General features: G+C 49.5%; 1 protein-coding gene across 2 annotated transcripts; it reads right to left on the reverse strand.

Moving 5' to 3' along the window:
• Window positions 1-4,745: 4,745 nt before the first annotated feature.
• Window positions 4,746-15,676, reverse strand: LGALS12 (galectin 12). Of its 2 annotated transcripts, none has more exons than XM_032283050.1 (9): window positions 15,222-15,676; window positions 12,585-12,673; window positions 12,251-12,464; window positions 11,371-11,490; window positions 10,775-10,813; window positions 10,180-10,206; window positions 9,506-9,564; window positions 6,036-6,186; window positions 4,746-5,207 (listed from the first exon to the last, which is right to left on the reverse strand). In XM_032283050.1, the coding sequence occupies exons 1-9, from the start codon at window positions 15,288-15,290 to the stop codon at window positions 5,061-5,063; spliced, it is 915 nt and encodes a 304-aa protein (XP_032138941.1). In that variant the 5' UTR covers window positions 15,291-15,676; the 3' UTR covers window positions 4,746-5,060. The 2 variants fall into 2 exon arrangements, with proteins under 2 accessions (XP_032138941.1, XP_032138940.1); XM_032283049.1 differs by having other exon boundaries at window positions 9,506-9,594.
• Between the last annotated feature and the right edge of the window lie 1,610 nt (window positions 15,677-17,286).

The following is a 17,286-nucleotide window of genomic DNA, read 5'->3' on the forward strand; positions in this document are numbered from 1 at the left end:
ATCATGAAGTTTAATTTTACACATTTATTTTTAATGACAAATTTTGTTGGGAAAAAAAGCCATTTATTTTCCCAGTCACCTTGTTGAGGGAGAAGAAAAGGAAAAAAGTCAGTTAGGCAGACAGCTAAGGCTGGTCCTTGGAGAAGCAGACTGCTTGAAAAATCACAGCCACAGGCACAAGTGGAGCAGCCTGGGGAACTCGGTCTGCAGCTGCACAGATAAGCAGGCACCTAGCATAGAAGCCTTTTGTTCTTTGTGTGATTAGTGGGCTCCCAGGAAAAACTTTCCTCCCCTTTTCAGACATGTACACGAGGGCTCCACAGGATCTTTCATGGGAAAGGGAGGGGGGCTTACCTAAAACAGACCCACAGTTACACAAACAAGAGAAGCTGTGCTTTGGGCTTGCCTAGGGACATACCCACAGCTGCACAGATAAGGGGAGTTACACAGATAGCTTTATAGATAAGAGAAGTTACTCAAACAGCTACAGAAATGAGAGGACTTTCTTGTAAGAGTTTTTGTCATAAGCTCAGGCTCTGCTTTCCATTATGGAGAGCTTTCTTCTTTTGCTTATTAAACTTTCACTCCAACTTCACCCTTTGCATCCATGTTCCTTAACTTTCTCGGTCTTGAGACAATTAACTCGGATGACACTTTAGACAACAATACCATTGACCATTGACCTGTTTCATTGTGAGGAGGCATATAAGTCAATAAGCCCAACCCATGCACATAAAGCTTCCAGTTAGGATTTTAGTGCCTCACTCTTGAATATAAGCCAGCTACTTGGCTGGGTGCAGTGGCTCTGTACCTGTAATCCCAGCACTTTGGGAGGCCGAAGCAGGTGGATCACCTGAGGTCAGGAGTTCAAGACCAACTTGGTCAACATGGTGAAACGCCTCCTCTACCAAAAATACAAAAATTAGCCTGGCTTGATGGCATATGCCTGTATTCCCAGCGACTCAGGAGGCTGAAGCAAGAGATTTGCCTAAACCCAGGAGGCAGAGGTTGGAGTGAGATGAGATCACGCCACTGCACTCCAGCCCGGGGGACAGTGCGAGACTCCATCTCAAAAACAAACAAACAAAGAAATAAACAACAACAACAACAACAACAACAACAAAACCCCACAAACAACTAAGGATTGCCAGACATTTGAGGAAATCCTCTAATTTGAAGATAGCAAAATACACAAATAATTAACAAATAAGCTTCAAGAAAACAAAGAAATTATGGCAAGCAGAAGAAAATTTACAAAAGCATCATTTATATCAAGCAAGAGATAAGAGAAAATATATTCATGAAACGAGAACAGGAGGCTATAAAAAAGAAATATTTAGCATGACTCATGACTGTAATCCTAGCACTTTGGGAGGCTGAGGCAGGTGGATCACTTGACGCCAAGAGTTTAAGATCAGCCTGGCTAACATAGCGACACCTCATCTACGAAAAAATCCAAAAATTAGCCAGGTGTGGTGGAGCACACCTGTAATTCCAGCTAGTCAGGAGGCTGGGGCATGAGAATCACTTGAACCTGGGAGGTGGAGGCTACAGTGAGCAGAGATTGTGCCACTGTGCCCTAGCCTGGGTGACAGAGTCAGACTCTCTCAAGAAAATATATATAAATAAAACAAAATTAAAAAAGAAACATTTAGAGAATAAGATAATAGTTTTGGTTTTCTTGCTGAAAAATTGAAACTAATCTGATCAAAACTGTAGACAAAAAGAAGTACAGGAGACAGTGGAATATTTTAAACAATGCCCTAGGGACTAATCAGCAGAATTTAGATTCTGGGAAGCTCTGTAAGAAAAAATTATCAGTTTTGTTCCCAATAATAAAATGTAAGAAAAGAAGAGAGGGCGATGGAATCTATGGATTAAATAAAGACCTAGAGGACATATAAAACAACAACCAATGACCTTGCACAGAAAAGAATCCAGAACTAAGGCTACTGTTGATGGATGGATAACAGTTTCCATTACTATTTTTGCATTATGGATGAACATAATGCAAAAATAGTAATATCAGTAAATGAAATGCCATGATATATATTCATTAAAAATTCATTTACTCTAGGAATTTAAAGATACTTATAGTATGACATTAGAGAACCTATTAAGGTAATTTACCTCATTAACAGATTAGAAACAATATGATCATATTAATTAATGTAGAAGACAGACTTGACACTGATTCATGAAAAAAAAAATCTCTTAGCAAACTAAGAAAAAACAAAAATCTCCTTACCCTAAAAGTAGTATCTAATCCCAACCTACGACAATCATCATATTTAATAGTGAAATCTTAGTTGCATTTCCCTAATGTCAGGAACAGGTCAAGGATGCCCGCTAACAGCCCTGCTACTCACAGTGTGCAGGAAGTCTTGACCATCATAATATAATAAAGGAAGCATCAGGGAGAGAGGAAGGAAGGGAGGGAATGTGGCTGGGAGTCGGGGGAAGAGTGAGAGACAGAGAGGTAGAGGGAGGTTGGAAAGGAAGAAATCAGAAATCATTATTTTTTGCAAGTGGTAAGATTGCCTGCCTGCCTGTCTATTTATTTATTGAGAGAGAGTCTCGCTCTGTTGCCCAGCTTGGAGTGCATTGGTGCCATTTCGGCTCACTGCAACCTCTGCCTCCTGGGTTCAACCAATTCTTGTGCCTCAGCCTCCTGCGTAGCTGGGCTTACAGGTGTGTGACACCATGCTCACTAATTTTTTGTAGTTTTAGTAGAGACGGAGTTTTGCCATGTTGGCCAGGCTGGTCTTAAACTCCTGACTCAAGTGGTCCACCTGCCTTGGCATCCTCAAGTGCTGGGGTTACAGGTGTGAGCCACTGTGCCAGGACAAGATTTTCTATCTGAACTAATGAAAGAATTTAGCAACTTTGCTAGGAACTAGATTAATACACAAACCAGGTGCATTTTTGTGCCAGTATCAAGTAAGTAGAATTTTAAAAAAGATAGCATTTATGAATAGCACAAAAAACTATAAAGTGCCTAAGTATAAATCTAACAAAAGTCATCCAAGGCCTTATTAAAAACAAACACACACACATCTTACATTACCAGGGCAGCCCTGGAGACATAGCTGAGAAAGTTCATTATTTTCTTAAACAGTAGATAACTAAGAAAGCTCATTGTAGTTTCTTAAACAGGAGTTTTTAGTCATTTTATCTATAGGTCTGTTTGCTTAAAAGAACTTCAGATGGCCTGGGAGGCCACAGGAGCCTCAGGACTCTTTAGCAATTACCAGAGGAAGATAAGGTCAGAGCAAGACCCCAGCAAACCAGAGCTGGTGACCCCTGTTACCTTTACATCATTAACATACCATTGTAATGCTAAAGTCCTGTATTAGTCCATTTTCACACGGCTTATAAAGGCATACCTGACACTAGGCAATTTACAAAATAAAGAGATTAATTGGACTTACAGTTTCACGTGGCTGGAGAAGCCTCACAAGCCTGGTGGAGGGCCAGGAGGAACAAGTCACGTCTTACATGGATGGAAGCAGGCAAAGATATGTCAGAACTGAGGAAGACAGAAGCGCAAGAGAGAAATCCACTGCCTTCCAAAGAAATGACTGAACAGGAGAAGCAAGTAGGTGAATCGTAATGAGGCATGTGCCACCAACATGCACTGTACATTCCACAAGCATTGCCTCCCTATTTTACTTCTTTCAGCTGTTTAACTTTGTAAGATGCAAAGAGGTTGGATGAAGTATAAATGACTCTGCTGCCCCTTTCACATCAAAGAACTACTGACAATGAAAGACACGCCTGCCTCTCCCATCTGTCTGTCTGGCTGTCAGAGAAGGCAAGAACTCGAATGTTGGTGAAGGAAAAAGTGGGATGGAAGAAGTAGGGTGGGACAACAGTGAAATCTAGAGTAAAACCAAGCTGGCCCAGGAGTCCTGCAGGCTGTAATGCAGTTTAATCAGAGTGCCATATTTTTTTTTTGTTCAAATCCATTCTCCCTGTTTTTTTTTTTTTATAGTGATAGAATAAAACTACTCTGTTTTTTTTGTGTGTGTGACTGTTCTTTTTTTTTTGAGACAGAGGCTCGCTCTGTTAGCCAGGCTGGAGTGCAGTGACATGATCTCAGCTCACAGCCACCTCCATCTCCCGGGTTCAAGCAATTCTCCTGCCTCAGCCTCTCGAGTGAGTAGCTAGGACTACAGGTGCTTGCCACCATGCCTGGCTACTTTTTTGTATTTTAGTAGAGACAGGGTTTCACTGTGTTAGTCAGGATGGTCTCAGTCTCCTGACCTCGTGATCTGCCCACCTTGGCCTCCCAAAGTGCTGGGACTACAAGTGTGAGCCACTGCGCTTGGCCAACTATTCTATTTTATGTGGCCAGTCATATGGGTATCCCAATGGAGGCCATTTCCAGCCTTCCTTGCAGGTAGTGTGACCGAGACCAAGTGCCTGCAGATGAAACGTGACTGTAGCTGGTGGTGTCAGACCCCGGCCTGGGGCTTATGAGATCAGGTGGGTCTTATCCTCAGCCTCTATTAGCCTTCTCAGTGGCGGAGACCAAGACAGGGTGGCAGCTGAGCTTCGGCCACGCAGACCGTGATGATGCCCTGGGTGGTGGAACAATGGCTAGGACAGACCCTGACTATCTCTGGGAGCAGAGCTGCCCCACTAACCTGAACCATTTTCTCTAGAATTGCTAGATGAGAATGGAATAGATAAATGACCCCATTTATTTATTTGACCACAAATAAGTAAAATAAATGACCACATTCTTTAAGCCACTGTATTTTGGAGTATCTTTGTTAGTCTACAAAATCCACCTCTGTGAGTGCAGTCCAGGCCCTGAAAGCAGATGGAGCCAAATCCCAGCTCCCGGTGGAGGAAGGTGCAGAGTCGGAGGAACCTTGGCACCCTGTGCCTTCCCTCAGGCCCAAAGCTCCTGCAGACTCAGGCTCGCGACCCTGGAAGTGAACCAGGGCTAATGTGGTGGTGTCAGGTGGACATTTTAATGAAGGGGAGGAGAGTGGGGCCGTGGGTGTGGGCTGACTTTCCTATTTTCTGGCAGGGTTGCCCTGGAACTGTCCTCAGGAGTGGACACAGTAGAGCTGGACACTTCCACTGATCCGGAGCTCCCGTAGCTGCTCCAGGGCCTGCTGGTTCACACTGGTGGCCCCCAGCCCCTGCCCATTGAGCGCCAGCTTCAGCCCTCCCTCCTGGCACAGGAGCAGCACCTGGGAAAGGAGGACATGATGGGTGGCAGCTTCCAGCCAGACTCTCCCTGTCTGCCTGATGCTCTTCCCAGCGAGACCCTCCTCCTCTCAGAGGACACAAAGACTGGACCTGGGGGCACCCAGTACAGTGCTAGAAAAGAACAGACAAGGGGCCCTGCTTGTCACCAGCCCACTGCAGCCTTTGACAAGGATCTTCCCAGCCCTGCGCCTCAGTTTCACCATCTGTAACTGGGGCTGCTTCCTGTAGAGGAGTGGTTCTGCACGCTGGAATCATTAGGGGAGTTTTTTTTTTTGACGGAGTCTCACACTGTTGCCAGGCTGGAGTGCAGTGGCGTGATCTGGGCTCACTGCAACCTCCACCTCCCAGGTTCAAGCAATTTTCCTGTCTCAGCCTCCCAAGCAGCTAGGATTATAGGCGCCCACCACCATGCCTGGCTAATTTTTAATATTTTTAGTAGAGACAGGGTTTCACTATTTTGGCCAGGCTGCTCTCGAATTCCTGACCTCGTGATCCGCCCACCTCAGCCACCCAAAGTGCTGGGATTACAGGTATGAGCCACCGCGCCTGGCCCTAGGGGAGCTTTTCAATAAAGCTGATGCTTGGCCCTCCATCTGCATCAATTAATTTGAGTTTCTGGCTATGGGATCCCTGGCATCCGAGTGGAGGGTGGAGGACCTCTGTGTAGATGTTTGCTGTGCTCTGCTGGCTCTGGCCTCCCACCCCATAACAGCTGCCCTGCGCACCCGCCCCAGAGTCTCCCAGGTCGTTATGGGAGGTCAGCTCTGTGCTCCAGCCTGAAGGGATGTGGCCTCTTGGCTCTGACCCACCTCAAAGAATCTCTGGGGGTAAAAGAGGAAGGGGGCTGAGATCAGCTTCTTCCGTCCCCAGGGGGAGATCCAGGCCAGAGTTCTGTCTGTGAAGGAAGCCCTGAGTGTCACAGGAGCACGGGCAGCCTGGTCCCTCAGGCTCAGCGTGAAACTGCAGGAAGCAGGAGGAAGGAGAAGGGATCAGTGCCTGGTGGCCGCAGGCCACTGCTCAGCCCCCAGGGGAAGGATGGGGGTGGGGGAGAGGATGGAAGATTGAGCGGCTTCAGCCTCCAGAAACAAGCACTGCTGGATGCTCAGAACAGCGGAAAGAACATGAGCTCTAGATGAACTTGAGATTGAATTCCAGGGTTGCCATCTACTGACTACAGGAGGTTGTGGGTGGGAGAGAAGTGTGTGAAAATTGCCTACCTGAGCCTCAGTTTCTCCTCCTGAGAATGGGGATGATGATGGTGGTGACAGCTGTAGCTAATATTTGTTGAATGCCAACTCAGCGCCAGGTATTGTCTTAAATGTTGGTTAGAGTCAGGCAGCCCAGGTTGAACCCTGGCTCTGCTACTATCTAGTTCTGTGACCTTGGGCAAGACCCTTCATCTCTCTGTGCCTCAGTTTCCTCATCCATAATACAGAGATGACATAACTGTACTGTACCTGCCTGTGGCACTGTCGTAAGGATTAAATGAATATATAAGAAACGCTTGTTTAGAACAGCACCTGATTATGTAATAAGCATTCAGATGATACCTATTGCTTAAAAATATTACTATATAATACAATCTCTACCTCATAGAGCCACAAAAAAGAAAATAACATATGTGAAAACTAGTGATTCCTAGCACACAGTAGGTATTTTACAGAAGTTAGGTGTTTTACAGACACTAGTTTGCCTTTCCTTAGCCCTCACAAATTCTGTGCTGTGAGGTTTGTCAGCCCATTTAATGATGGGGACAAAAAGTTTAATGACGTCTCCGTTACTAGCAATAGCTGTAGGGCCTCAGGTTAGGATGTGAACTAGGATTCCTGACTCCAGATCTGGGGTGGTGGGATCTGGCACCCTGCCTCTCAAATAGGGCAACCAGATTATTTTTTATGTCCTGGGAACTCTCAAAGTCCCCTTCTTTGAAGCACTGTGCCGGAAAAGGCTGCATCTTGATGGTATGCAGAAGGCGGGTGAGGTGGGGGAAAAGGCCGCCCTGGGCAGGCCTTTCAGGGACTATTGGTAGATCCTCACAGGAGGTGGCCCCATAAGTTTCCTAAGTTTTGGGAAGGAGATGGCAAGGGCTTAATGTTGGGAAGAAGCTTGGAGGGCAGGAGCCCTGAGAGTGGACGGTGTGGAGCCTCCAGCCCCACTACAGCTTCCTCCTACTCCATCCTGCCAGACAAGGCTTTGTCTTCCCACTGGCCTGAGAACTCCTGGTGTCTCCCTACCTCACGTTCATCCAGCTCAGCCCACTAGCTCACTGAATAATCACAAATCACTGGATGCCTGCTGTGATGATCAATCACTAGATGCCCAGCGAAGCTCTGCTGAAGCTCTCTGAGGCTGCAGTCATACACTCCTACTCAGTGAGGAGGAGGGAGGGATGAGGTGAAGAAAGAGGGATAGATTTTCGCTGCAGAGGAATCCTGTGCCCTCCAACTCTTGCTCCCTGTCCCATTCAAGTCATCAGTTGCTTTCACAAAACAGCAGCGGCAGCATCTGTGGCAGCCTCACTAAGTACCAGGTGCTGTGCTAAGTCTTCACATTGGTGGATCTCAGCTGAACTGTACACAGCAATGCTTTGTCCGGTCCATCGTATTCTTCAACTTTAATACAATATTCAAAAATTGAGAGAGTTTGTATAAAAGATGGCTTCTATTTTCTCTTTAATCACAAGTGTTTGTTCATATCCTTCGCCCACTTTTGGATGGGGTTGTTTTTCTCTTGTAAATCTGTTTTAGTTCTTTATAGATTCTGGATATTAGCCCTTTGTCAGATGGGTAGTTTGCAAAAATTTTTTCCCATTCTCTTGGTTGCCGGTTCACTCTAATAATAGTTTCTTTTGCTGTGCAGGAGCTCTGGAGTTTAATTAGATCCCATCTGTCTATTTGGGCTTTTGTTGCCACTGCTTTTGCAGCTTTACTCATGAAGTCCTTGCCCATGCCTATGTCCTGAATGGTAGTGCCTGGGTTTTCTTCTAGGGTGTTTAGGGTTTTAGGTCTTATGTTTAAATCTTTAATCCATCTTGAGCTCACTATTTGCCTCAGAGACCCATCTGGCTTCTGAAGACACATGCATTCACAGCCCTTGGGAAAGAGCAGTTACTTGCTCACCACGTCACTAGTAACCTTGTAACTCTGAGCTGCAATGTGAACCTGGTCTCATGCCTCCAAGTTTTGTTGGAAGAAGTGTTTTGTCACTGAGCACCTTTTCATTTTCCCTATCAGGTTGGAATTTTCATTCTTTTTCTAGTAGGGAAATTCCGACTTAGAGAGGTTTAGTGACTGGCCCAAGACCGCACCATTTATAAGAGACAAAACCAGGAATCCAATTCAGTTGTGCCTGTCTTTGGAGGCCCAGGCCATCCAGTGCTGGGCTTCATGCCTGCCCCAGAATTCACAGGCATGATCGGGAGTGTGGAGGGCAAGGGTTTAGTGAGGTCAGTAACTTAAAAAGTAAAAACAAAATTAAGCAAGGAGAACACAGGGTGCTTCCCTTACTCTGCCTTCCCCTGCCCGCACTGAGATGATGCAACAGCATCCATGTTTGTGGAGCACTTACCACGTGCCAGGTGCTATTCTAAGCGCTACCCCTAAAGTCGGCATTATTATCCTCCCCTTCTTACAGAGAGGGAAACAGAGGCACGGAGAGGACAAGTATCTGCCCTAAGGTTGCACAGGTAGTAGGTATCCTCAGCACATGCCAACCCAGGCAATCTGGCCCAGAGAAGTCGTAAACTCTAATGCATTTCCTCAAGGCAGGCAGACCAGTGGCCCTTGTCTAACAGGATTGGAGCCACAGGTCTGGGTTTGAACGCACCATGTAGGAGAAGTTTGGTAGTGTCTGCTTAGTCACTGTGTCCCTCCAAGTCCTGGCTTCCAAATGGCAGCCCTCCTCTCTGGGGCAGTCTGGCTGTGTCTTTCGAACCACACCTTGCATTACCATGGGAAGCTACGTCTTTGCTCTGGGCCTCAGCCTGCACCTGGACCTTTCCTGGAGCCCCTTTCCTAGGACCTGGGATGAGAGGCTAGGCCTGACTAGATGTACCAGCAGGAATGACGCTCCCAGCAGTGGGGCTGTTGATCCCAGTCCCAGGCTGACCTTCACAAGCTCTGCCACCTTGGGCCACATCTTTCTGCTTCTCTAGTTCCTCACCTGTGAAATGAGGATGAAATGGTGGTGTTGGGGGATTGAAAGAGATGATGCTTTATAGAGCATGTGCCTGGCACAGAGGGGCTGCTCCCTCGCCTCCTCTTTGATGCTGGATACTTACTGCTTCGGCTCTTGCAAGACCAGCCCCCGCACTATGATGACCTGCTCGGGCCAGAGACCCTGTGGAAGAGCATGTGAGCAGGGCACCTCCTGAAGAACAAGGGAGGTATTGAGAAATGGACTCACAGGGGACTGGGGAGGACCACCCGCCCCCAGGGGCCAGGGGAGCACTGGGGCAGGCATGTTCTGTCCAGGCCTGCAGCCAGGAGATGCTGCTTATTTGTTAAGCATCTGACCTCCTGTACCCGCCTCCTGCCCAACACTTTCCCTGGCCCCTTCAGGCTGCGCTTGGCCTCTCTGTGTCGCGACCACCACATCCTTCTCCCTTCACTGCATCCTGAACTGTAATGGCCATCTAGTGGTCTGTCCCCCACCCGCCTGTGAGCAACTGGACAACTGGGACCAGCTTGTTCCTCTATCTTGGAGCCTGGCACTGGGCCTGGCACAGAGAAGTATCAAATGACAATGTTCAGAATAAGTGGAGAAAAGGTAAAATGAAGCTGAGCCTCAGCCTGAAGCTGCCCCACCCACCCACCCACCGCCTGCAGCTTGCTGTAAAGAAAGGGGACATCCTTAGGCTGGGGGCATATCCCATGTCCCACCAGGTGGAGCTCATTAGCTACACACTCAGGCTGTGCTCCCAGCCCTGATGGAGCAGGAGAGGGGTTCACTCACCAGCCTGGGGCTCATCAGCAGGAAAGGCTGTCAGGGAAAGAAAGAGGGGACATAAGGCCATGTGGTATTTGCTTAGGAAAAAGAACCTCTTGTTATTCTGACAAATTGGGTATATATGGGGCTTCTCTCTCTCACGGCCGCAGGTGAGTCATTGGAGCCCCAGTGGGATCCTCTGGACTTCAGAGGTTCACTACCTCCGGAACAATAGGGAAGAACAGGTGGAGGATCCGTCATCCACTGTGGCCTTGGGCAGGTACATGGGCCTCATCTCCCCTTCTGTCCTGCAAGGCCAACCCCAGCTACTTCGCAGAGGTGGTTTGAGAAATGAGTGTTTCAACTAAGGCCTCTCCTGCTGGGAATACGGGGTCTTGCCCCCTCTGCATGCAGCCCACCCCCATTCGGCTTCCCAAGCTGGCCCTGGAGAGGGGCTGGGAGAGGCAGATCCAGGCCCTCCAGAGACTGGAGTGGAGCCAGCCAAGTGTACGGCAACCACAGCAGTGAGGGAAGGGGCAGCTGGGCGTTGCACAATGTGAGCGGCAGTCCAGAGGGCGGGCCAGCTAGTGTGGCTGCTCAGACCGTGCTCTAAGAGACTCACGTGTCCAGCTGGGTACTCTCTGCTGCCCTCCACAAATGGCTGTTCAGAAAGAGAGAAAATAATTAGCAGCATTCAGGACCACTACAATCCCTACCTGTGCCTGGGTGGGGGCGGGGGGCGAGCCCCGGCCTTGGGTTTTAGAGCTCCTCATGTTTCCCATTCGGCTGCTCAGTCGTTGCCTTTTGCTGACATTTTGAACATCCCAGTCCGTGGGCCCCGCCTTGGACTGACTGACTCAGAATCTCTGGTGGCAAGCCCCAGAAATCTGGGCTTTTATAAGCTCATCAGGTGGGGATGATAAAGCCAGCAGCCACCCGTTTCTGCCCCAGTGTGCCAAATCATTCCCAGCCATCACTTCTCAGTGCTAACCAGACCCACCCTAGGTGCAGGCTCCTGCCTTTCTGCAGCACCTTCTCCTCCCCGCAGCCCACTCACACCTGAAACCTCAGTGGTCTCCCTCCCCCTTGGCTATTACAGGTGCCCCGGGCCTCCTCTGTCTCTCGGTCTAGGGTGCAGGAAGGGGTCCCAGGCCTGTCCGGGAGTCAGGGGAACCTAGAGGCTGCCACTGCCCAGGACTTGGCCCTGTGGGAACTTACATTGATGTTCAGGAATCCAACAGCCTCTACCAAGATGTCACCAAAGATGCCCAGCGTGTCCACACGAGACAGTGGGAGCCGGTAGCGGTAGTGGAGAAAGTGCCGTCCGTTCACACTCACCTGGAGAGACAGACAGAGGTTGGCTCTTCAGCAGCGGATGCCCATTCAGTTCATAACGGCCAAGCACCTTTTCCTCACTTAACTTCATACCAACTTTATGGGGTAGGTACATTTTTCCAGAGCCTTAGGGGGCTTAAGTAACCTTCCCAAAGTTGCAGAGCTGGCCTTGAGCCGAGGCACCTTCAACGCTCCCTCTACCCCAACAGAGGCCCCTTGTTTTGCCTTCTCAGCAGCTCAAAGACTCATCTTCGCTCCATTTTACATGAGGAAACTGAGGCTCAAGAGGCTCCTCTCCCACCCGCTGCCCTGTCTCCTGGAGAAGTCTGAAGATCCCATCATCCTTCTGGCAGGAGTTCTCATTAGGGGTCAAAACCCTGAGGTCAAGTTCTCTCTCCCTCTCCGCTGCCTCCGTGGCTGTAAGGTGGGATAATGGAAGTACCTACCTAATGGGGTTGTTGTAAGCATTCCATGAGCAGATACCTTTAAAGGGCTTAGAACAGTTCCTGGTATACAGCAGGTGCTCTCTAAGTGCTTGCCATGACAATGGCAGCGATGCCCTCTTTGGAGCCAGGCACCATAAAGCTTTCTTGCTGCCATGTGGGCCCAGGGCGGCCTGGAACCGGGCATGGCAGCTTCTTGGTCCTCTCAGCACCTGATCCCACCAATGCTACTCGGCACCGTGTCGTGGAGAGTCTGGCTGAGGGAAGAAGAGGCACGAGGACACAAGTTCTAGACCACCCAGTGCCCATCCCTTCTTCACCTTCACCTCCTCACTCCCAAAGAGAAAGAGGATGAGGAAGCCAGAGCCTCTCTGCAGGGCCAGGTGAGGCCACCGGGCCTCCCTTTGCCAGCGTCCACCGTGCAGGGTGTTGCAGATGACATGGGGCCTGGTGGTGTGGAAGCGAGGGTTGAAGTGGAAAGCGATATCGGGCCGGGGACACAGGCTGCAGCCACACTGGAAGTCCACCTGAAACCTACTGGGAGGTGAGGCTCTCGGAGTGCAGTTTTGACCAGAGACCCACAGGGATCCCGAAGGCAGGGAGGAGCCCTCCAGCTTGACGCCCCTGGGCTACCCGCTCGCACCCCTGCCTTACCTGTGAGCGTCTAGAGGGACCACTCCCTGCAGCATGACCATCTTGCCTGCATGCAGACCACCAAAAATTGTCATGACATAAGGAACCACCTGAACAAAAAGAGAAACCCAACCATGCAGGGCTGGAGAAAGGGCGCAGGGACCCCATGTCAGGGGAGGGGAGGAAAGGGGCAGAAGAAACCTCAACGTTTCCTCCCCAAACAGAAAATTCCTTACAGGTAAAATCAGTGTTCTCTGACGTATTTTCTTCTACCTAATCCCCTTCCCTGGACTGTCATACAGCAAAGTCACATTACACCAGAGAAGTCAAACTCAGCTCCCTTGCCAAATTCAGCACCAGTCAGCCGCCTTTCCCCGGCTCCTAGGGCACAGCAGGCTGCAGTGACCTAGATCACTAGATGCCATCCTGCTCCACGGAAGCCTGGTACTGGGGCTTCCTGAGGACTGTCTAGTGGCTGGAGAGTGGGAACTGGGAGGCAAGAAGAATGGACAAGTCGGGAACTGACAGCTGACTTTGAAATGAACCCCTGGGAGATACTTAACAATGTCTGGGAAGGCTCACCTTTCCCTGAGTAGAAGTTACTGGGGCCGGGCGCTGTGGCTCATGCTTGTAATCCCAGCACTCTGGGAGACTGAGGTGGGCAGATCAACTTGAGGTCAGGAGTTTGAGACCAGCATGGCCACTGTGGTGAAACCCCACCTCTACTAAAAACACAAAAATTAGCCGGGTGTGGTGGCAGGCACCTGAAATCCCAACTACTCAGGAGGCTGAGGCAGGAGAATTGCTTGAGTCCGGGAGGCAGAGGTTACAGTGAGCTGAGATCACGTGATACCACTGGGCGAAAAAGTGAGATTCGGTCTCAAAAAAAAACAAAAACAAAAAAAAACCAGTTACCTGGCCTTCCTAAAATACATCACATACTTTTGCAGCTCCCTGGCTTTCTGGGCTGTTCCTCCTGTCTCTTTCCACCCTGACTCTTTTTCCAAGCATCATCCACATGGGTGCCTGGATGCTTCCTTCCCTTCCCTGAGCTCCCGGAGCATTTTGTTCATGAGGCCCTTAGGCTTAGAGGGACTGGTTGGCTGTTCTCCCTAGGAGTTTATAAGCCCCTCAAAGCCAAAGCCATGTCTTTCCCTCCTGTAGGTTCAGTGCCTGGCCTGGCACCATGAGGGCTCTGCATGGGCCTGTTCGGAATGAGTGTGAGCAGGATGGGAGGTTCATACTGGTGGCATCGCAAGATCGGCCTTCCTGTGTTGCTCTCTGACTACTCCCAGCCACCTTTAGGAGCCCAAACCACCTAGAAAGAACTGAGAACCCGCCAGCACAGCCCTCCAGGTGGGAACTCGCAGCCTGCAAAGCAAGGAGCGGCTGTAACCTGGGCAGCTGCTTCTGCCCATTCCCCAGGCACCTGGGAAGCATGGGAGGGAGGCTTGGGATGCCCGCCTGGCAAGCTCAGCTGGTTTAGCAGTTGAGTCACTTCCAGTTCCCAGGCTCCCTCCAGGCCTGTAATTAACTGAGTGGATGCAGCTCTCATGGGAAGGGAGGGCCAAGTGAGGGAAAGTGATAATTAATGCTCATTAGTTGGGGGTGTCAGCTGGGAATTCAGCCTTCTGTAAATCATTGCTGGTTTCAGAAAACCTCTTAGGCACGACTGAGCATGAGAAGGAAGAAAGAAACCCCTCTCCCAGCCGCCACCCCTGAGTGGAAATTCCCACCTGACCCTTCCTTCCACGCGGAGGATGAGACTGTCCTTACTAGGCAATCAGCATCCCCCTCAACAATCCTACCCACACTCCTATTCTCCTAGCATCCATTACAGTAGGGGCAGAGCATTGCGGCTCCAGGCTTCATTACTTTCAAAATAGAACAACCCTCTGGGTTTATACCCAAAGGATTATAAATCACTCTATTAAAAAGACGCACACATATGTTCATTGTGGCACTGTTTACAATAGCAAAGACTTAGAACCAACCCAAATGCCCATCAGTGACAGGCTGGAGAAAGAAAATGTGGCACATACACACCATGGAATACTATGCAGCTATAAAAATGGATGTATTCAGGTCCTTTGCAGGAACATGGATGAAGCTGGAAACCATCATTCTCAGCAAACTGACACAAGAACAGAAAACCAAATACTGCATGTTCTTACTCATAAGTGGGTGTAGAACAATGAGAACCCATGGACACAGGGAGGGGAACATCACACACAGGTGCCTGTTGGGGGTTGGGGGGCTAGGGGAGGGATGGCAGGAGGAGGGGGGGATTGGGGAGGGCTAACATTAGGAGAAATACCTAATGTAGATGACAGGGGGATGGATGCAGCAAACCACCATGGCATGTGTATACCTATGTAACAAACCTGCACGTTCTGCACGTGTACCCCAGAACGTAAAGTATAATAATAAAAAAAATACAGCGACCCTGGAAACCTAGCAGTCATTTATACCCAAGTGGGAATTAGCAGTCATCCACTTTGCTAAGCTCAGGAGGGCCTTCCAGAGCCCAGGGCAGGTGCTGGGAGAAGCAGAGTCCAGGACTGAGGTCCTCTCCACCCCGCCGCCCAGGAGTATGGGCCCCGTTGGAAGAGAAGAGCCCAGAGACCTAGGAGGTTCCAGATTCGAGTGACAGCTCACCGGGTGGAACACTGGCGGTTGCAGAATGAAGCTGTCAGGAATTGGGTCCAGTTCTTCTCCAGGTGACATGAGAGTGGGTGACAACTCCAACTGCAGAGCCTCGTTCCAGGAGCCCTGCCCCCAGTGGGCTGACCCACCTGCCGCAGCCAGGGTCCTGAATGCCTGCAGCAGTTCTCCCAGCTATGAGTCTCACCTGTGCCCTGCAGGGTCTTAATGCTGTCTGGAGCAGCCCTGGGAAGGCAGTGGGTGCCCTCCAGGCTCCACACCAGCCCCACTCCCAGGGATGTACAGCAGAGCTCTGGCTGGACTGGGGCTGTCAGCAGAACTCCATGTCCAGGGGAGGAAGGCTGGCATAAACAACTAACTACCCACTCTGGGTCTGCAGCACGTGGCCACTGCAGAGGGGGGCCAGCGAGGGTTTGTGGTTTCCAGCTTGAGCCCTTGCTGGGTCAGAGGAAGGGGAGGTGATTCATGTGTATAGGTTCCAGAAACTGCCCCACCCCCAGCCCCCTGGACAGCTTTGGGTGACTTCCCATTCCTTCTTCCCTTCACCACAGAGGGTTTTATTTCTTCCCTGCCTTTTCTTGCCCCTTCCTCCACTCTTCTTCCTTTTCCAAGTTTTACAGCCCCCTGAGGCTCTATTTCAGCATCAGCTGGAAATGCTGGGTCCCAGCTGTGGTCACAAGAAAGTAGAATGAGGGAAGGGGGAAAAGCAGGGTCCCTTACGCTTCTTGTACTGAAAAGGCAGTACAAGAAGCACATAACCGCACAGGAAGGAGACTGGAATTCTCCCTCAGACTCTCGTCTAATGTGCTGTGTGCCCTTGGAAGAGTCACTTCCCATCCCTGGGCCATCCTTTGTTCATCTGTACAAGGAGAAAGTGACCGTAGCAGCATGTCCCACAGGGAGGCCTGTATCTAGGGGTGGGCCAAATGTCTGCGGTTTACTAGAGTCCTTCCAGTTCTGGCTCAAATCCCAATAAGCCTTTCCCTTTAAAAAGCAGCACAACCTCTCAACTTTATCTTGAGTTGGAATGTTCCAGGATCTGACCCATAGCGTCAGACTTGGCAGCCTAGAATTCCTGGCAGGACCAGGTTGGGCAAAGGCTCAGACACATGGGGTTCTGAGGGCAGAGTAAGTAGCTCCCTGGATGGAGGGAGAGTGCATGAAGGGTCGTGGGATAAGGTATCTTAGCCAAACTGTGGTCCACAAACTGCCAGCATCAGCTTCACCTGAACACTTGTTAAAAACGCAAGTTTTGGGGCCCCACCCCAGACCGACTGAGGAGTACTCTCTGGAAGCCGGGCCTAGGAATCTGCATTTTCACAGGCCTTCCAGCTGATTCTGATGCACTTTAAAGTTGGAGAAGCATTGACTTAGGATGGAACTGGAAGGGCTTTGGGTGTGGAGCTAAGTTTGTTCAGAGCTTGCGCAGTAGGTGGAGCGGGGTTACTGAAGGTGCTTATGTGGGGAAATTCAGTCAGATGTGCTCAGGAACGGGGCTCTGTATACACAGTGAGAGGAGGAGAAGGGTGGAGGGGCCAGTGTGTTGGAGAAAAGAATCAAATTCTGAAACATTTGAAGAGATTTATTCTGAGCCCAATATGAGTGGCCAGTGGCCTGTGACACCGCCCCAGGAGATGCTGAGAACATGTGCTCAAGGTTATTAGGCTACATTTTGGTTTTATGCATTTTAGGGAGACATGAAACATCAAGCAATACATATAAGATGTACATTGGTTTGGTCCGGAAAGGTGGACAAACTCAAAGAGGTGGGCTTCCAGGTCACAGGTGGATTCAAAGACTTTCTGACTAGTAATTGGTTGACAGAGTGAAAGTGTTCCAAGGTCCTTGCACTGTTTCAGGGGATTGTTTAGGATAGTAATTTTAGACTTAAGCAAACGTGTTAAAATTTCGAGGGCAATGAGTAAAAGAATACAGTGTAATCTTCCAAATGAGTAGAGGGAAAAAAGCATTATGCTAAGATTAGATATTTATGAAGAATATTAGAAGAATTCATGGGAAGATTTTAAAACATAACAAATAGAGAGATAGAAAACATAAT

Source organism: Sapajus apella, unplaced genomic scaffold (assembly GCF_009761245.1).
Source record: "Sapajus apella isolate SASKATOON/1434 unplaced genomic scaffold, GSC_monkey_1.0 scaffold14, whole genome shotgun sequence".
In the NCBI taxonomy this organism is placed as follows: Eukaryota; Metazoa; Chordata; class Mammalia; order Primates; family Cebidae; genus Sapajus; species Sapajus apella.

What these genes read in the sequence shown, in the direction of transcription:
- LGALS12 (XM_032283049.1), bottom strand. Translation starts at nt 15,290, where the DNA reads ATGTCACCTGGAGAAGAACTGGACCCAATTCCTGACAGCTTCATTCTG. An exon ending in GTCCCTCTAGACGCTCACAG is followed by an intron (nt 12,465 to 12,584) that starts GTAAGGCAGGGG and finishes ACCTCCCAGTAG; the next exon opens with GTTTCAGGTGGACTTCCAGT. An exon ending in ACCCCCAGAGATTCTTTGAG is followed by an intron (nt 5,208 to 6,035) that starts GTGGGTCAGAGC and finishes CTCCTTTCCCAG; the next exon opens with GTGCTGCTCCTGTGCCAGGA.